The 21,707-nt window shown below is 36.6% G+C and overlaps 2 protein-coding genes across 2 annotated transcripts in view; both read right to left on the bottom strand.

The window, feature by feature from the left end:
- Nucleotides 1-9,041, bottom strand: part of LOC117405206 (T-cell surface glycoprotein CD3 zeta chain-like) — a 44,627-nt gene extending 35,586 nt beyond the window's left edge. The window contains exon 1 of the mRNA XM_034008078.3: nt 8,766-9,041. Coding sequence (XP_033863969.3) covers nt 8,766-8,823 — 58 coding nt within the window. The 5' untranslated portion in view covers nt 8,824-9,041. The remainder of the gene's footprint in view (nt 1-8,765) is intronic.
- A 7,079-nt stretch (nt 9,042-16,120) lies between these two features.
- On the bottom strand, nt 16,121-20,679 carry LOC117406126 (protein CREG1-like). Its single transcript, XM_034009958.2, has 4 exons — nt 20,254-20,679; nt 19,079-19,198; nt 17,526-17,738; nt 16,121-17,044 (listed from the first exon to the last, which is right to left on the bottom strand). The coding sequence occupies exons 1-3, from the start codon at nt 20,518-20,520 to the stop codon at nt 17,529-17,531; spliced, it is 597 nt and encodes a 198-aa protein (XP_033865849.1). The 5' UTR covers nt 20,521-20,679; the 3' UTR covers nt 16,121-17,044; nt 17,526-17,528.
- Between the last annotated feature and the right edge of the window lie 1,028 nt (nt 20,680-21,707).

Genomic DNA, 21,707 nt, shown 5'->3' with positions numbered 1-21,707 from the left:
CAAAATAAGAGAATACAAAAACAGGACACGGCACTTGCGGCCAAAATAAACAGGTAAACAAAAACGAACAGACACTTAACAAACGGTGCACGGAGACAAACAAACACGGTGAGTGAAAACACTTACTATTATTTTTATTATTCTTTCCGTTTATTTTAACTCCTCTCTCTCTCCCGTTCTCCACTCTCGAACACCCAACCCCGAGTGAGTCAAACGTGCATCTATATATACTGTTGTGCTGGGATTCAATTACTAATTAATTATTCACTTGAATCCCAGCACGTGAATTAATTCTGTGCAACCCCGTGCTCACATACTATACTTTAAATGCAGGTGAAGTGATAGTGCAATCCCGTGCCTAAATATAAATCTACATTTTTAAATCACACGTGAGACACAGACCCGTTTATATCCCGTGTACCAATGACTATACACCAACATTAACACACGCAACATACAACACATAACACACAAATGCACACAGGGGCGGGGCACATTGCCACAGGCTGGTTCCTGCAGGGCAGGTGTTTTGTACAGTGTTTGAAGGTCTGGGGCTGGTTCCTGCAGGGTGGGTGTTTTATACAGTGTTTGAGGGTCTGGGGCTGGTTCCTGCAGGGCAGGTGTTTTGTACAGTGTTTGAGGGTGTGGGGCTGGTTCCTGCAGGGCGGGTGTTTTGTACAGTGTTTGAGGGTGTGGGGCTGGTTCCTGCAGGGCGGTGTTTTGCACAGTGTTTGAGGGTATGGGGCTGGTTCCTGCAGGACGGGTGTTTTGCACAGTGTTTGAGGGTGTGGGGCTGGTTCCTGCATAGCGGGTGTTTTGTACAGTGTTTGAGGGTGTGGGGCTGGTTCCTGCATGGCGGGTGTTTTGTACAGTGTTTGAGGGTGTGGGGCTGGTTCCTGCAGGGCGGTGTTTTGCACAGTGTTTGAGGGTATGGGGCTGGTTCCTGCAGGTGGAGGGGTCTTTTTTGGTCAGTGAGGGAAAATCCAGTTTGTATCTTCGACCATATATGGTATTTCTTTAACATACAATGAAATAAGAATAATGAAACAGTATAGCTTATCCTAATGTGCCATGCTTTCCAGCCATCTGATACAAACTGCCTGATTATACCGAAGTGAATGTTTTTAGCAGCACCAATCCTGTTGATTAATTGCATTCACTTATAATGATTCTTGAAATTTGTTTTGCCTTGTGACGTGGTTGCTGCTTTTTTGGGATACAGTGTGTATTATTACTATTTATGCCAAGATGACCAAAAACTGACAAATGATAGACATTAGCGTTGTGCAATGCCATCTTTTTATACTATTTTAACTATAAATAATGGAAAATGGGTACCTTATATCCAACAGTAACGTCACATTGTAGTATTCATATACTCTCATACATTCCAACTTTAACCACTTATGATCTCTCATCTGTAAAGTAAAGTATACCTCTGTGTAGATTTTTGTACTGTAATTTGAAAACAGGCTTCAACTATGTATATTTTCTTATCTTCTAAGTAAATCTGATGCTATTGCCTAATATCACGTGATAAATATCATTTACTCAAAGGCTTTTGTGTCTCAGACATTTCAAGCTTATTTCCGTCCTTTGCTACAGTTTTGTTAATGAGGTCCACCACAGTAACCCACAACAATACAAAACAGAGAATGCAGAGAAGTCTTTTGGCCTTCTGTCATGTGACTACATGAATATGAAGCTGCGTGGCCTTGATCGGAGATCTTTTGAGATGAAGGCTGTTATGATGCAAATTTCAGAGGGACCAGGGAGACTGAATTCATTACAGAGTGTATCAGACTTGCCAGGGTGTGCCGCTGAAGCAGATAATAATTGCTGCTGGTGTAACCGAGACATTTGATTTCTTATAAACACCATATACTTGAACGTGAGAAATAGCAAACAAATAAGTAAACACCTTTTTTGAGGTCGACAACTCACAAATATTTTCATTGTGACTGATTTTTAAATGATTATAGAAAAAGCAAATTGTTTCCATTGAAATATTAAATTCCAAATTTAACTTGACTGTAAAAATATGTATTGTTAAACAGCCTATTTATATTTCTGTTCCAAAAACAATTGAGATTTTATGAAATGTGTGTTAAATACATGAAATACATATGAGTTTACCTGTGGGAGACAAGTACAGAAACACATACACTGTACGATGCAGCACTCCCATAATATACCTAATATAATGATGTTTTGAACTTGGAATTGGCTGCACATTTCTATTTTGGTAGCCCCATCCAATCAGCCTATAAGTGACCTCATGAACCACCCCCCTAGAGTAGACACTAATGGGAAAAGACTTCAACACAGTCCTTAACTTAACTGCAATTTAAATACATGTCAACATGAAATACAATTGCCCAGTTCAAATGCATTAACAAGCCGATGCGGGGGAAAAAAGAATGATGCTGAGTTATGGAAACACTCACACTGTGACAAATAACATTGTTTGTACCAGACCATGGCAAGAATGTGTAACTTCTGTGAAAGACAGTGGCTTCTTTTTACTTGAGCACAGGCAGAAATTCCATTCATCAGTATAAACACAGCATCATTTCAGCTGAAATCACATACATCATATTTTTCTGAGAAATAACTTTTCTAAATATAGAAATGTACATATTCTAATAATATACACAAGCACCCTACAACTACTATATTTTGGGGCACAGGTTCGGCCGAATACTTGTGGAAGGATATTGTATCTCATAAACACTGTACAACTACTATAGATTGTGAACATCCCCAAAATAATGTGGGTTTGTCCTAATAATTACAAATATTAATTGAACTTAAAATACGGTGTCAGCCTCCAGGATATTTAATGCAAATTCAGTTTCTAGTATTCACGTTTATGGTAATTGCTATATGTTTTTAAAATTATACTTTACTGGTATTTTCATGCAAATAATAACACACAAAAGCAAGTCCGGTTGTACTAAGATATACATTTAAGATATTTCATAACAACAAACCCTGAAGTGTGCTATTATGCAATATCGTTTTGTTAAAAGTGCTAAGTGCTGTGTGAATTGTATTGTATTACAAAATGGCTTAATAATGGGGAAATAATAGCAGGTACTTATAGTCAAACACACCAACATTATCTAATCAGATGACTATACTGTTTCAAGTTACTTTCTTTAAAAAAATAATTAAAGAAAAGCAAACTAGCAAATATGAACTGAATTCAAATGCAAATGTTATTATGAAGGGAGTTGCTATGGGAACCGAGCCAGGTGTGCTTCGAGAAGTTTTCTATAGGAGCATCTCAGCCCTGAGATGTGACTTTAGGTGGACCTGGGTTCCTGCCAACAAAAGCAGCCCAATTCTGCAAACTCTCACACATGTGTTATTGAAGACAATGGAAGCAAGCTTGGTTTATACAGCAAATAATAAATTATAAACAAAATAGTACCAAGGCAGACTGGATGCAAAATTAAAGGCAAGTTTGCATTTTTATCAGACTATGCAGTTGGTGATTACTGAAAAAAAAAGTTAATTATAACAAAAATAACGACTTGAATAATTCAAATTGAAGACACAGAAAGTTCACTGCAATAATCTCCCATATTGAGTAATGAACTATTATTGCTGCCCTTTTCATTTGTTTTCAAATAAATAATTGAAGTCTTCCTCTTATCAGAGTGAAATTCTCCTATACTAACCTACCCTAATCAACTAATTGTCCATTACAAACTTGCATACAGCATTACAAAATATTGCTGAAAACAGCACAGCAGTTTCAGCTGCACCTTAACCTGCCACTTATGAACAACAGCTAGACATTGAAAATAAAGTGCTGTACTTTTTGTTTGGTTTCCAATTGCCAAATATTCAGATATTCCATTTCCCCTAAACACAGAATAACTGCTACCAGGGCCATTACATTACTCAAACAAAGGTCATTTATTGCCTAAATTGAATAAACACAAATTACATTGCCTGTTTTGATATTTTCTAAAAGGTACTTTCCATGTTCTTATTTTAAGTAACTGTAATTTCCTTGTTATTTGTTTTATATTTTCTAATTGCTGCCGCTAGTTACAAGTATCTCCAAAACTAAAATATAGGCATGTTCCTTTCATCACCTAACCTTATTAAAGTTTACAATGGTAGTTTATAATGGTATGTTTGCAGTTTTATCATACTTTTCCTATGGTTATACAGTGCATTTACCATAGTTTACCCTGGTTTGCCATGTTTATTAATATGATTTACCATATCTCGCTATTTGTTCTTTACAATGCTTCCCTATGTTTTACCATGCTTTCACTATGCTTTATTACACTTGGCTTTGCTTTTACCATGGAAACTTTTATAAGGGTACTCTCTCCTACTGGATTCTTCTAGCATGAACTAATACAAACACTTAGCCTCTTCACTAACTTCAGGGTCTTCATTAGAATTCAGTCACACAAGCCAGTTAGAATACATTTGCACTGGCATGAAGCTATTGGCAGCGTTATGAAATTTTGCGTGATTTGGTCAATTAAAAACAATGTGAACCGATACATCCTTCACAAAGACATGGCTGCAGATACGAATGTCTGTTGAAATCTTTCATTAACCGCTCTATGTATGAATTCAATATAATTTGTAGAAAAACGTTTTAATTAATATGTAAAGCCATTGCATTGTTGTTCATAGAATTTGAAATATGGGTTAATCAAAGACTTCAGCTTTTCACATTCAATTCGCTTTTTTGTTCGTGCAGCATTAGTGTACCAGCCAGTGCACTGAAAACAGGCCTATGCATTGAAGGACTGCCTTACAGCCCGTGGCCCTGAGTGGATGCAGATTTGAAAGTGAATAGTATTCAAATAGTAGATTGATGTTGTTCATGGCTGGAAGCCTACCCTCACAAAGAAGCATTCAGTAAGGCTGGGAATGCTGACTGGTTGCAAGTGGCTATGTTTTAATTAGAGCTCCAATGAACTCAACGACCAGCGAAAGGGACTGGAGGGACATTCCTGATGTTCATCTTTAGACCTCTCGATGGTGGCTTTACATAAATTTTAATTTTGTTAAAAGTTTTTGCATGTAGCCAGAGTACGTGTGAATGTGTCTGTGGAGTTCTCTCACTGCTTGGATAGATCCCGCAGGCCCATATTCACTGAGCTGTATTGAGAGATTAGTAACCCTCCTCTTTGAAATTGAGCTTTCTTCAGTTTTATAATGCTTTAAAAAGGTGGCCCATGATTATTTCAGTAAATATAATATACATAGTGTTAAATAACAAATAAAATGTACTCAGGCTGGTTACATGTTCATTGTAAAAGACCTGTATGTATATATGTATATATATATATATATATATATATATATATATATATATATATATATATATATATATATATATATAATTATTTTAAAGTAATAATAATAATAATAATAATAATAATAATAATAATAATGTTTTTTCACTTTTCAGTCGGGGGTCCCAGTTCAAAACGGTTTTTTTTTGTTTGTTTTTTTAAAAAAGGAGTCCCCCTGAACATAAAAAGTTGTTTTATAGGGGTATTAAAAAAAAACAAAAAAAACACACACACACACATTCGGACTGATGGCAAAATGCAATTGTCCTAAATGTGTTCATATAGGACAGCTAGAAGGTCCTTTAGACTTTTATCTTTTATCTAAGTGTTCCTACAGTAAGACAAGGTCAACTACAGGTAGCTGTGGGTGGTATTAATGCTATCATAATTGTCAGCTTTTCATTTTGTATTCCTTTTTCTGCTGGATAAACCCGAAAGTGCTTTGTAGCAAACGTGGTGTTTTCTGCAGGTATAATTGAGTCCCCTTAGGTACTGCAGATCTGCTTTAATAAAAGATTCAGTCAGAACTACAAACAGAATTGTAGCCTTGATAAAATATCCAAACTCTTGGTGATCCAGCATAAAAGGGGCTAAAATTTAGCCCCTGTTAAAGTCAGTAGTTTTGAATTTCAAAGTCATGTTAGCCAAGATACTGACATCTGTTAAACAATACTTTTTAAGGTAATTAACACTATTTAACAAGGCCCATAATATTTTAAGGAATCTTTACAGAGGGTGTCACTACATAATTCTAACTTCAAAACTACAAATAAATCACGATTATACAGAATCCTACCTTAACGGTGCTTTTAGCATTAATGCTGGTAAAAATGGTAATTCATAGTGTACACCCAGCGAGACCATGCACAGGGATACATAATGTTAAATATGTGTTTGGAAAATACGTTACCGATTCCTGTCTGTAACACAACAAGCGTTTTATTAAGTCCTTGTGTTGTGTACTTAAAATATAGACCTATAAATAAAAACTATATGTATTTAAACGTTCCAGAGAAATAAACCCCTAAAAAACTGAAGATCGCCCAAGAGCGCTAACTATTGCTGACAGACACTACAGTCCTCTTTTCAGTGACATTGTAACTCTGACTTTTCCAAATATGGTTAAACAAAGCCTTGATATGCGATGGGGCAATAGAACGAACAAACCTGGGGCAACTGAAAATTTTATTAGGCCAGCCATTTTTGCTTGTCAGTAGTCACATTGGTGGTGTGATGATTTAATAGGTCCCTCTTAAGTAAAAAGTTTAGTGTAACAAGATTTAACAGTACATGGGCCAGATATTTAAAAAGCATTTACCTCTGTGCTTAGTTAACACCGTTTGTGTTCTAAAAAAAAGGTAAAGCTAATAAGCCTGGAATAAATAACTCAGTTGATTCATTAAAGAGCTCCTAACATGCATTTGTTTGGCTAGTTCTGTAGTAGTCTGTACTGTCAATACGCTGCTTTACGTTGGATAGGGGATTTCTGTTGGTCTTGCAAGAAAGGCCAGTTTCCCAATAATAACTCAACATCCATAATCAAACAAATTAGTAGTCTCCAGTGGCTCAATCTACATATATCTACATATTATATATATATATATATATATATATATATATATATATATATATATATATATATATATATATATATATTATGAATGGTTTTCATTACACAGTGTGAGAAACTAATTTTTGTTTACATTAGTAGTATTAACTAGTATTACCCATTTCTTTAACAGAAGGATTAGTATTTTCAGATTAACTTTATATTATAGGTTACGCTAAGAGGTGTCTTATGGGTTATGAGGGTCATTAAAAAGATCTAGTAAATGTTTAAGCAGATCGACTATACTGCTGTATAGACATAGCCTGCATGCTCGTATGTAAAAATGCATTTAATGAATGGCATTTGATCAAACTTTAAACATTACACATGATGGTTTGCAGTCTATGATGTATTTGTTTATCGGACTTGTTTCTCTGCAGGCATATCAGGCCAACTTCGGGGAAAATGAAGGCAAAAATATTTTTAAACAAGATGGTCTTGTATCTGCCTACCAGAAAATCACTGATCGCAGGTTCGGTAATTGTTGAGCGTTTCAGGGAGAATCCAATGAAAAAAGTCACGGACAGCGGTGGTGTTGTTTTTTTGTTTTCATATTCATCCTCAGCAGCTTAGCAGTCATGCTACAGGTTGCTTTTTAGTTCATACTTTTGTTTTCAGATCAGCTTTTACTTAATGTAAAATAAACATACATACAAACTAAAGTATTACAATTCTGATATGAATTTCTGAATTTGATAAGCAACAAAAGGCCTGTCCTACGAACATTAGCGCCAATGGATTTTATAGCGAACTGGAGACCCAATGCAAAAAAGAGAAGAGATTTTTAAAAGCCAATCTAAACCTGTGTGCTTAAGGCACATTTCTTGTATTTTATCCATAACTGGGCAGGGTATGAAGTTCACAGCTGACAGCTACTTTTCACATTTCCCAAAATGGATTTGTACTGTGCATCTCAATTTTCTGGTTTCTTGGTTAATAAGGTTGAATCAGACAACAAAAGTAGGGTTATTTACCGTTTCAATTGATGTGACAGCTACATTTTACAGCAAGAAACCTTCAACTGACAGTTGGTGTACATTTAAAATGTCTGTGGCTGCTCTGAGTTGCCTAAAGTACTGTAATGAAACGTGTGTGTTTTAGACTGTAGTAATTCAACCTACAGAACTAAAAAGCGTCTGTATAAAAATAACTATTTTATTTTTCTGAGCAGAAAAGCTGGTCGTGAACAAGATCAAAATGCAAAGTTTTTTTTTAAAAAAAAGATGATAACGGCAATGCAAACGCGGTCCTTGTGGCTTTAGCTTCTAATCAAGGCCAACACCCTAGTCACAAAAAACTAAAATCAGAGCTAGTAATGGCTCCTGCAGAATTATTCTTTTTGAATACACAGTACGAATCACTTGCTAAAGCACTACAGAAGTACAAAAGATACACTTAGAAATACATTTATGTAAACGTTTCAATGCGATGGGTTAATCCATGTCTTTATTCATCAAACTCTTTGTCAAAATATGAGTTTATTTGTGATACTTGTATATATGTTCTGCTTTTGTGTTTCATTATGTGGATGCTTTACTTCAGCAAACATGGAGGTAGAGAACTGTTTATTTGTAAGGGTATCACTAGTACATGTATAATATATACAACCATAGGTTAAAATGGCTAACATCAATGTAATGAAAAAATCATCATGTTTTATAATTATATTGGCATTTAGGAAAAGTTTGTTGAACTAAAAATATAAAATTTTCTTTTGTTCAAATAATCTTAGCAGAAGGTGAAGAAAGTTTTCAAAAACAAGCAGCCCGAAGCTGGGCTCTCCTAAAGTGTTTGAAAACAAGTATTCAAAATAGTCTTACCTGTAACGGGAAGCACAGTGGCCAGGTATATCAGGGCACAAGTCCGGTGTAAATTCATTTTCTTTTAAATCAATTTGAAAAAGTCTGAAGTCTTTCTTGGTACAAGAACTGCATCAAGTGGATGATACTTTCAGTCCCTCTGCTCTGTGTCGACAGATTCAGGAAGTGGGTTTATCTTAAAGACTGAGCACCACCTGCGCCAGCACTGCACCGCTCCCTTACCCCAGCTCATCTGGACACATGTTCCCTCTCATTATGTAAATGACTGGCCACGTTGTCAGCTTTCTGGAAAAAGGATACAATTTGAACATTATTTTGACAAATGTGTGCCATTCAGCTAAATATGTACAGCACTGTAGATGTTACTGGCAGTTTATATATTCAAATTATACATATAATAAATGGTGAGATAAACATTACTTCAACGTTTGTGTTTCTAAATGTAAACAGATGTTCTCAAGTGCTGTGTTTAAGCTGGAAGACTTACTGTAAGCCTTTGGCTTTTGCATGCCTTTGTTTCACATTTCAGTGAAACAAAGCCATGTTAAAACTGATCAAAAATATTAAATTCAATGATAATTCAATTCAAATGTAATTTAGCTATGAATCATGTAAACCCATCACACCTTTAACATGTGTTAACATTGTGTAAATACTGTAGAAGCTGAACTTTGACATGATCTTTAAAGTGGATGTAGTAATATAACCCAGTGAGAAACTACAACTCACATGTGAAGGGTTAAGGTCAAATAAATTATACATATATTGAAAAAAGATATTTACATGAGAAAAAAAAGTTGAATTATTAAAGGCAGTGCAGATTATAAACTAAAATGTTGTATTGAAAAATATTGGTAAACTTGTGCTTTAGTTACATTTGGTATAACGCACGATTGCTATAGCCCTGGTATTACATTTTATCCAACGTATTTTTTAACATCCCTTATAACACATGTATAGATACATTTCTAACTATTTATAATGCATGTATGGATACATTAACTATTTGTAACACATATATATTTTATATATACAGTGGCTCTCAAAAGTATTCACCCCCCTTGGACTTTTCCACATTTTATTGTGTTACAACATGGAATCAAAATTGATTTAATTAGGAGTTTTTGCTACCGATCAACACAAAAAAAAAGTCCATAATGTCAAAGTGAAAAATAAAATCTACAAATTGTTCTAAATTAATTACAAATACAAAACAGAAAATAATTGATTGCATAAGTATTCACCCCCTTGAGTCAATATTTGGTAGAGGCACCTTTGGCAGCAATTATAGCCATGAGTCTATTTGGATAAGTCTCTACCTGCTTTGCACATCTGGACACTGCAATTTTTGCCCATTCTTCTTTGCAAAATTGCTCAAGCTCTGTCAAGTTGGATGGGGACCTTTGATGAACAGCAATTTTCAACTCTTTCCACATATTCTCAATTGGATTGAGGTCCAGACTTTGACTGGGCCACTCCAGGACATTGACCTTTTTGTTTTTAAGCCACTCCAGTGTGGCTTTGGCTGTATGTTTGGGGTCAATGTCCTGCTGGAAGATGAATCTTCTCCCAAGTTCCAGGTCTCTTGCAGACTTCAGCAGGTTTTCCTCCAGGATTTCTCTGTACTTTGGTACATCCATTTTGCCCTCTATCTTCACGAGCTTTCCAGGCCCTGACACAGAGACGCATCCCCATAGCATGATGTTGCCACCACCATGCTTCACGGTAGGGAAGGTGTTCTCAGGATGATGTGCGGTGTTAGGCTTGCACCAAACATAGCGCTTAGTGTTGAGGCCATAAAGCTATATTTTGGTCTCATCAGACCATAGAATCTTCTTCCACTTGGTCTCAGAGTCTCCCACATGCCTTCTGGCAAACTCTAGCCGAGATGTGATGTGAGTTTTTTTCAACAATGGCTTTCTTTTTGCCACTCTCCCATAAAGGCCAGTTTTTTGAAGCACCCGGGCTATTGCTGCCGTATGCACAGTGTCTCCCAGCTCAGCCGTGGAAGACTGTAACTCCTTTAGAGTTGCCATAGGCCTCTTGGTGGCCTCCCTGACTAGTGCCCTTCTTGCCCCGATACTCAGTTTTTGAGGACGGCCTGTTCTAGACAGATTCACAGTTGTGCTATATTCTCTCAATTTCTTAATAATGGACTTTACTGTGCTCCGGGGGATATTCAATGCCTACCCGATTGGTGCTTTTGAAGAACCTTATTCCATTTTTGCTTTGAATGGTCCTTCGTCTTCATGATGTCGTTTTTGTTAGGAAATGTACTAACCAACTGCGGGACCTCCCAGAGACAGGTGTGTTTAACCTGAAATCATGTGAAACACCTTAATTGCACAGAGGTGGACTCCATTCAACTAATTATGTGACTTCTAAAGACAATTGGTTGCACCAGAGATTATTTAGGTGTGTCATAGCAAAGGGGGTGAATACTTATGCAATCAACCGGAGGGCTTCAACAGATCTACAGTGCGTATCAGTCTCAGATAGATAAATGCTTAAATAAATATAAATAATAGTTTGTAATAAGCAGGGCAAAAACACTGTGTCAGTACATACCCCTTTTGCTGCATAGTCTTTTTTTGTGAAACAGCAGCTTCATCTTCCTTTTCTACATGCAAGTCAACTGATATATTCACTTGGATAAATCCAGAATATTATATAACATTAAAGCATTTTAAAAACACAATAAACCAGTCCGGCAAGCTGCAGCTGAAAACCGATTGAGCTCACAGAGCCTTGTTTGTTTCTTTGAAGGAGTTTGGTAAGGACAAACCTTACATAATGTAAACTGTTAACATGACAACCTATGAGAAAGCCCCCCCCCCCCCCCCCGCCGTTTCAAAAGAGGCAAATATGATTTTAAACTCATTTAGACCATTAAAAGAACATAAAAAAGAGACACATTCAAATATTGTTGGCTAAAATGTCAGTTTTTAATATATATTTAGTTTCATTTTGTCCTTGTAAATTCCTCTGTACTGTATGCAGCTCGGTAAAAACACAAAAAAGGATTTTGTGCACTTAAGATTCCTTCAATTCAATTCACTTGACGTGTTTGTTTTGTAGTATAAAAACAGTGTAAGAACTAGAAAAAAAAGTGTTGACCCATGGGGCATAAACCAGTGCAGTAACTTATGTTGCACTTTCTAGTGTATTTGGCAAGTGTAAGAAATTATCATGGCATCTAAAGTAGAACTGAATAGTATTCTGCTCCACTCTCAAAGCTGTTTTTTATTTAAAAAAAATTTACTTCAGAAATGGAGAGTCGATAATAAATTACCCACAGACCATTAATTGGAAAAAATGAGGCAGCCTTTTTTATTTTTAATATGTAGACAAAATAAAAATCTGATTTACAGTAGTACTCCAATAAGAAAAACAACATCTTAAACAATTACTTAGTTCTGTTAATTATAATACCATAACAACTTTGTGGAAAGCTACGATACCCTTTACTGACCCGTTTATGATTCTGAGCCAACTAACAAACGGCTTGGAGTCCATTATAAGCTGCTACAAGATCACTCTGTAAACCTGTAATCTGTACTTCTCTTTAAAGACAAAAATACACTAGATACTACATACAAGTGATGTGATCTTCGTAAAAATGCATTTTACAATACCAACATTAAACATTTTGAATCAGCATTATAGATTTGGAATATAACATTCGAAGGGTATTCTACAGTTTGTACTGTGTAAGCAACAGGAGGCACATGAATTCTTAATTCTCTGCACTGCCTTAGCCCAGGCGGGAAGAATGTTAGTATCAAAACAAAAATTCACACTGACACCTAATTGCTTGGTATTAAAAATCAAACCTGCAGTATATGGGTCACAATTCCTGGTTTTGCTGTATGTAGTATACTGTAGGCAAGGAAAGGATCTGATGAGAACTTTGTGTCAAATCACAAATTAAGACAATTTTTGACAGTTTATGTTGGGTTTCTAAGAAAAGCAACTTCAATTCACTCCCCTTCAAGCATCTGAAAAACAGTTTACTTAAAGACAACTCTTTTGGTGTGCATATCTTTAAAATTTGAAAAAAAAAAAATCTGTCTTACTACTTTTGGGGGATTCAAAAAGCAGAACTTAATTTAAAGTGACCTACTGTAGGTGATTCCTGTGGCCCTCAAATGTGTTCCATCCCACAAGGTATCAACCTCCCAACAAGATCGAATCAGGACCCCACACGGCCAGCTGGCAGAAGTGTTTTTTTGTAGGCTGCAAACTATAACCTTTAAAGTGATGACGAGAGTGCTCATCATTTTCACATTAGGAGTGACAGTAAAGTAACGAGACCCCTCCTCACATATATACTATTAACATAAAGGCTTGTAAATGTATACAAAAAACAAAAATTAAAAAAGTGAGCCCCTGGCTGGCAGTGCTATTGAACAGAGCAGCAGAACAGGGCAATAACTTGGATCTTGAAGAGCTGCTCTATGTTTTGATTGTGCAGGCAGTGTTCTGTGAAGCATTATCGATAATGCTGAACCCCACCGCTGAGACAAGATGAAGAGATACGAGCTTGTAAAAAACACACTGGTCCACAGGGGTTGATGCTTTTGTACAGTGATGGGCACGGCAAGACAGAAACCAAGTTCTGAGAAGCGTGGCTCCGAGTCTAAGACGGGAACTGTGCCTGCAAGGGACGGCCAAAAATGAAATATTTACTATGAAGTTGTGTATATTTGCAGAGACAAACTTGTCTTGTGTATCAAATCTTATGTGTGCAATTGTAAAATTTGTGCATGTTTCCTACTTTATAACCATTTGCATTGAATTATCAGCACCATTTTTAAATAATGTAATCTTCTGATGTTTATCATATTTCATAATGGTAAACATACTGAAGACTGACGTTGTTTTAAGACAAAAATGGACACAAAGTAGAGAAAAGGACCTTAAAATCAGCAATAAAAAATGCAGAAGTGGTCCTACATAGAATTCAGTGCACATGGAAGAAACAAAGACTGAGGCAACAGATTAGTTCATTTCTGCAAATGTACCCTATGGTAGTTCCATTAAAGGCAAAACAAATTCAACATTAAATGTTTATTTTCAAGCTGTCCCTCTCTTTTGCTTATTCTGAAACAATATGCTCTGTGGTTTACAGTATAGTAAGAGCAGGGATGGCTATACATGCATTTTTTTTTACTGTAGTAAATTAATTGTTAGCAGCAGGTAAGTATTGGTAGGAGAACAGACTCCTTTTGGCAACACCATAGGAAGACATGTGGATTCTCTGACTGGAAGTATACCAAACCTGAGGGGTCAAATCCCAGTGTAAATCCACATAGCTTATTCAAGTAAAACAATCTGCCATACATATGGGTTACGAAATATATTATTTGTGACACATATATGTAAAAGATGCACCACTCATATGAAGACAGCACATTAAAGAAAAACAACTTTCAACAATTCTCTAGCTTCTGCTACCTCAAAACAAAACCAACAAGAGCTTACATTTTCATAGCAGAGTTCCCGTACAGTTCTCAGCTTATGAGGAAAGACCAGTGTATCTGAATTAGTCACTAACCTCAGCTGACTACTAATGTTCCATACATTTTTATTTTATTTTATTTTTATGGATACAATTTTCTTAATACAGTACTGTGCACAACATGGCTGTTTGTTATTGGTTTCTCTTACCAGTCATATTAAAATAACTGAGTTACACAATACTTTGTCAAGCTTGATTTTAAGGGGAACTGTTTAGTTTATTAACAGTTAACAGCTAGTGAACATGTTAATAAATGTTGTTCATGTTTTGTGAATGGTTAATGAATATACTGCATAGCAACCTATACAAAGGTAACAACCATCTTGCCAAACGTTACAAAAGGACAATCTTTAGAATAACCCTTAAACCCTTTTAAATGATACGAATGACCTGGAGTTGATAGTAATCCTTGTGTATGGGGATTGGAGCGACCATACGTTATAAGCAAAACTACTGTTTAAAAAGACTAAGGTTTGACCGACTTAACCCCAGGAATAGTCAGAGCTGTTTGAGAATTTTACAGCAATGGAGAATCTCCCAGGATTGCATTAACCACCAGTCTGGTGCTATCCTAGCCCTGGTACTGTAAAATAAAACACAACTGGAACTTATTGTCTGTAAATGATTTCATTTTTCAGTAGATGGGTGTGGAGTGCCACCTGCTGTTTATGTATATTTTAAAATCAAAGCCCCTCATCAATGGACCCTCTCTAACTTACAAAATAAAGCTTAAAATATATCTTACTTACACAATAGTGGGTGCCTAACTATAGTAGTCAGAGCCACTGTAAGCATGAAATCAAAAACTACTGTGTCTGTGTTGTGCTGTTTTGACCAGAGCTCAGGAGCTGCTCTCAGTTCTAGAGACATATCTAACACAGGCTAGAGTCCTGCGCAGGTCCGATTTTTACGACCTGCTTTCGACCCGGACCCACTTCAGGACCCGACCCGAACCCGCAACCCGCTGCAACACCGTCTCTTACCCGTGGGTTTGTAGAAAAAGAGACCGTGCCATCTAGAAATCAGCTGCTTTGGTTCAAGTTCCCTTTTTTTCTGTCACTACACTACTTTACACTAGATGGCAATACTGCTTGGTAATAAAAAGACACTTTGATCAAAACGATGGCAGGCAACTTCATCTGAAGAGCAGCTCCAGAACTCACAATCAAATCAACTTCATGAAGATCCAAATTAAAACCCCTCAATTTTGTCAAGCACTGCACAATCTCCATCGTGGAAAATACAGGTGTGCTATGGGTTCTGGCCTGGTAATATATTATGCCTCGTTACAGTAATAGCTAGCAGTACAATGTTATGGAAGACTAACACAAGCAGTGATGTAGGATTTCCTGTGCCTTTTAGTCATGCCATACTGTGTAACAGAGACACAGAAATAAACAGACCACAGAGGTAAATGCTTATTATGCAGTCTTTCCAATGAATGTTGATCTATCAGGGTTTCTCACGTGATATTAATTATAATAATAATAATAATAATAATAACAATTATTATTTTTATTATGGGTGGTGAGGACAATCCGTTTCCATGATAAAATGGTATACCTGTTTAAAAATAAACTGTTTAAAAAAAAAAAAAAAAAACACTTAAGATGCCCTTACAAGGTTTACCGGGGTAATTCTGCACAGTAATCGCTGCAGGCTTTTCCCATGGTTTGCCATGTTTTTAATATGCTTTGCCATACCTCTCTGTGCTTTACAATGCTTATCTATGCTTTACCCTGCTTTTTCTGTGTTATTACACTTTTCTATGTTTTTACTATGGGAAACTTTTATAAGTGTGTCTTAGTGATAGCTCAACAAAACATCATGCAAATACAGATGAAATCAAGCCTTTATTTTAAGCAAGCAAATAGTGTTACCATAGAAATGTAATACAACTATATTTAAAACCGAAAGCATTTGCTGTTTTTTTTTATTTTATTTATTTATTTATTTTTATTTTTTACAAAAATACATTTTGAAAAATCTCTTAATTGCCTTATTGCTAATAAAATTGATTCACTTGAGTGTATCAGGCTCACTACAACCTCAAATGTGCAGTACAATGCAATTCTGTTTTATTTCTCAAAAACTGACAATGGCCAGGAAACCTTCTCTGGGTCTATTTATCACACACTTCATAAAAATGAAATAAAGTGTGTGACAAAAAAGTGCATTATGGGAAGATAATGTACCGCTGTGGCTCGCCGAAAGTCTTTGTAAACATAGCCAGTGTCTATTTTATATATCAAATTTTCTTCATTTTATTTTTTATAGAATTTTCTGGGGATCCCCTGGGCAACCCCAGTGAGCTCCCAGAGTTCCCCACACTCCAATTTGAGAACCACTGGTCTAGATTATGATACAGGGTACCACACTATACTGAAATACTGGAGTTAAAAATGTGGGGATAGGCTCCACTCACTGGTAACCAGATGTAACTGCAACAATCAGTGCAAAGCAAGTGCAAAAGTAAAAGCAAATTATCAGAAAAATGTTTTCACAAAATAAAGCCAGCAAGAAACTACTCAGAACAACACTTCCACTGCTCCATCTTGGAATTAAGAGTATTCTTGCAGGTTTGTACAGTTCCCATTGTTTAATTCCTCTCTGAACATGCTTCAGTAGGACCCTGAGCATGACAGTTTTCAGAACTGGCTACTAAGGTGTATAACTGTATTATAAGGCACATACACACAGAATAAAGGATCCTGGTTCTTCTGTCCCTTTAATCATCTTTTCAAAGCAGTATATTGAACTAAAAAAAAAAAAAAAGAGAGAAGAAAAATTGGATTATTCAGTTTTCCAATTACAGCTCTAGGTTTTTTTTTTTTTTTCATTTACACATAACATTCATACATTTTATTATTATTATTATTTATTTCTTAGCAGACGCCCTTATCCAGGGCGACTTACAATTGTTACAAGATATCACATTATTTTTCCATACAATTACCCATTTATACAGTTGGGTTTTTACTGGAGCAATCTAGGTAAAGTACCTTGCTCAAGGATACAGCAGCAGTGTCCCCCACTGAGGATTGAACCCACGACCCTCCGGTCAAGAGTCCAGAGCCCTAACCACTACTCCACACGGCTGCCCATATATATATATATACACACACACACAATATGGTATTTTTAAATTGATACCATCAGTATTTAATGTATTGTTCCAAAACAAAAAACAAACTTCTTAAGAATGTTTTAAGAGACAATGTTCCACTACTTGTACTTACAGTTTATTCAAAGTCTGTTGTTGTGCTAAAAGGCTCAGCACTGAAGTATTGCTCAGGTGTGACAGTTTTGATCCCTCCAAAGTAATCTAGGACCCATACTTGAGTGATATTCATCTTGGCAAAGAACCACCCATGATCTGAGGGCCAGTCTACCATTTCAGGGTGCCGACTGAACAGGGATTGCTTTGCAAAACTGGCTTCTGTGTCGTTCACCTGCAACAGGAGTGCAACATCATTGCTGCTCTCATTTACAGACCTGGGGAATAACTGCTTTTGAGTTATTCAGGGTAGGGTGAATTTATTGACCCCGGCTGGAATGCATCCATGACACCAGGGTTCACTCCTGCACGTCTTCAAAAAGATGTCAATGGGACGTTGTATTTCATGATAACTTTTTCAGACCTTGCTTTGCACAGCTCCCCAGCCCGTATGAGCTGATCTTAAGCACAGTCCATTAGCATGCTTTGAATATGTAAAACATGACTTCTACTATACAGGGTGTCCCATAGGCAGGCATCATAGGTGTAATTGTTAATATTGGCTGTCTCTCCATTTCTTTCAGGTGTAAAATGTCTTTAATGTTGGTGCTGAGATATCATCCTAATCAGCATTAAGTCACGCCCCTTTTGGAACCCATCGGCAGCAACGACACTTCTAACATCGTTAAGAGTGTAGATGACAGAATTCTAAACTACAACAATTTCTATAAAAACAGATTAAGTATGTTAATGTCAGATTTTTGTCTGTTTATTTAAATTCAATAACCTATAATATGTTTATAAATGTTCGGTGGCTACCTCCAATCAAGTTGAGAGTGTATTTTCTCTTGCACTCTTTGTATGACAGACCCGACACAGCAAAGAGTGTGTGAGAAACATACTCTTAACTTGATTAGAGGTAGCCACCGAACACTTACAAACATACATTATATATGATATTTCTTATGATGCCCGATTTACTGGGGGACCCTGTATAATATTTATGCTAGCAAGATACATTTTAAAGAGAATCTAGAAATCAGGGCAATGTAATACAATATTCTTGATCTAAAAAGGGTTAATGTCCATTAACTGGACCCTGTAGACAGAGTAGACCACTGGGTTTAACACAGCTCAACACAACAAAAACTAGAACAATATCTACGTCAGGGAAACACAGCTCCAGTCCTGGAGTGCCATTCCATTTCAGGTTTATTAGGTCAAATTAAACATTTAGCTGTTTTGGAACCCTTTCCAGTGTTTAATTAGTTAAACAAAATAAAAATAAGGATATAATTCAATGACAAATATTTAGACTAGAAATGCTGATCATAGACGTTGAAAAAGACTTCTAGTGGAAATGTTTGTCACTGAATTTAGGTTTCTTTTAGTATTTCCAAATTCAGCACGATTGAGTGTTTAATAGTTGTGGATGAAGGATGTGGTTGGAACAAAGATTTCCAAAGATCAGAACTGGAAGTGCGGACGCTGCCTAGCCCTGATCGAGATCATTCCTGTTGGAGTTAGTTGCAGTTCGGTCTTGAAATTCGAGGGTGCATCGTTCTGTTTCTTTACCTTCACTACTGAGCCTGACAAGATGATGTGAACGCAGAGGGGGCTTTGTGGGTCATAGCTGTGCTTCTTGCAGTAGTTTGTCTGAGCCAGTGACATCGCAAGAGAGGCTGTGGGGTTCACCTGAAAGGGAACAGATGTGTTAGACAGTGTCTGTTGGATTTGTTTGACAGATACAACAATACAAGAAACGTGGGTTCTTTTTTCTGGCACACTTGGTATTAAACAAAATTTTTTTTTTTTTTTTTACTGTTCCTTCAACATATGATGTTTGTAATCATTCTAAAAGGTTTTTCATTTTTTTTGAGGAGTACATGTTAAGATTCTTTGACTCAGGAGCGGCTCTTATGTTCCAGATGGCTAAATCAATCAAGAACCATTTAGTGCACAACAGTGTATTGCCAGGAAGACAAAGGGAAACAGGACCCAAAGTGGCAGATCAGTAGATTGCATAGAATCTTACTTCTATAACACCTCGGCTAATCTTGCCTATGTTACATATTTGTAATGTAGACAAGTACAACTGAAAGACAATCAGAAATACAAAGAATGACTGCAAACTACATAACAAGTGGATGTCGGTGACCAGCAGCATGGTATGTGGTCTGGAACAGTTCAACCACTTGTACTTCAGGAACGCCTAATGTGGGAATGGGATATATACTGGACACAAATATGTTTGAGTGACGTTAAACAGACATGCTGTTATGGATATGCTGTGTTCTTCCCCTAGTAAATTTGCTTACTCATCATTGGCGTCGTATATAAAAAAAAAAATCAGATACCAAAATATAGCTGACTCATTAGAGACATCTGCACAGTTCCCCTATCTGAACTTGTCAGGAGACTTTCCTTTTAGCTGACTGATACATAACAGGTTATACAAGCTTAATTAAACAAACGCATACAGCCATGGCTGGCAATAGACTATCACTGTTAGCAATTTGAGCCATACATGAACTTAGTTAGCCAAATCACACAGTACTGTAGATGGAATGGAACCTATCAATGGCTAAAACTGCAACGCTTAGAGATATTTATTTACATTTCACTAGCGTATTTTTTGACATGCTTAGGTCAATTTACGGAAACAAAAACATTACGGGTTTGAAATCACATTCAGTATCACATAATACCCGCACACTAGCAATGCTCCAATGAAAGTTGTTTTTAATTACCTGTAGATCTTGCACAGAGATCTCCATAGCTGTCAGGTACATGTATGGTACTCCGGTACCTTTCGCCTTCGGCCCGTCGCTTACAGAAAACACATTGGCAAAAGGTTGCCCTTTCACGGGGTCGTGGGTAGAGATGGTCGAAATTGAAGCCCAGTCGCACTTATGTGCTACAAACCTCGCCACTTCGGCTGCTTTGTCGTGAGGAGGGATGCAGTAATAAGCGCACGGTAAAATAAATAAAATCACCCCGATTCTAGTGAGGTCCATTGTTGTGTTTGTTCTCGTGGAGCAAATACTGTGCCTACTACTAGTACTATAGTACCTTGAACTCCGCTACTACTCTCGCTGTGCTGCGTATTTGCTGTCTTCTCGTTCTGTGCGAGTGTGTCGGTCATGTGACCACTCTCCTCAGAGTCACATGACAGTGAAAAGCCTTGCAGTTATTGAGGGTAGAAGGATGAATGTGTGAAAAAAAGAATAACAATTTAAAACAAAGGGTAAAACTAAGGTGTATATGTTTTAGAAACATTATATAAGTTTAAACCATATTTCTCCAGTCATTTAACAAAAAAAATTGAGAGAAACAGCCAATTTACACAGTATAATCCAGTTACAGCTGTAAATTGCTGTGGGTTGGACAGAGTGGGTTTTAAATTAAGTACCACACATACCGTTAAAGGATTGTTATTTTGATCACTACGCTTAGTATGAAAGGGGGTTAAGGAGGTAAAGAAATAAATACTAAATATCAATTTACTGCGGTTTTGCAAATATGCAAATGGTTATGACCAAGATTTTTGAGTGATAAACCTGCCTATTTTACCTGCCAGATGCCATTAAATTAATTATATCAAGGCCTATTTTGGACAAAAACTGAAAGCTTGCATGACGCCTATCCTATAGAGCCATTACTTTCAATAGAAACTCAACTTTTTCTAGCACTGGGTAACTACTGCATAGCTTCTTGCACACATCACTGAGGGCTTTGGGATATATCCGATCTAACCCTGTAAATCAGGGTTACATGACCAGTCTGCACATAACAGGGAACCCAGTGGAAAACACCCACAACCAACTGACTATTTAATAATAATAATAATAATAATAATAATAATAATAATAATAATAATAATAATAATAAAACTGGTTACTGCACTGGTGTCTTTAATATTTGAGGCACACCTAACAATAGATAAAGGAAGAGCCTAATGAATTTGGCATATCAGCGAATTGAATTGAAAAGGCTAGGGCTGGACACGAACAACAAACCCTACGGTTCAAAGACGACTGTCTTAGCATTCAACTAAAGAACAACCTCTGTAGTTGACACAGGTCTTATGCTGATGTCAGTAATATTGCCTCATCTGCTGCTTGCAAGAGATCCATTACAAGAACATCAAATAGTGCATGTTTTATTACAGTGAGTAACACGTTTCCGCCTGGCCTGCTATAAA

Source organism: Acipenser ruthenus, chromosome 9 (assembly GCF_902713425.1).
Source record: "Acipenser ruthenus chromosome 9, fAciRut3.2 maternal haplotype, whole genome shotgun sequence".
In the NCBI taxonomy this organism is placed as follows: domain Eukaryota; kingdom Metazoa; phylum Chordata; class Actinopteri; order Acipenseriformes; family Acipenseridae; genus Acipenser; species Acipenser ruthenus.
This window is presented reverse-complemented; position numbering and strand designations above follow the sequence as displayed.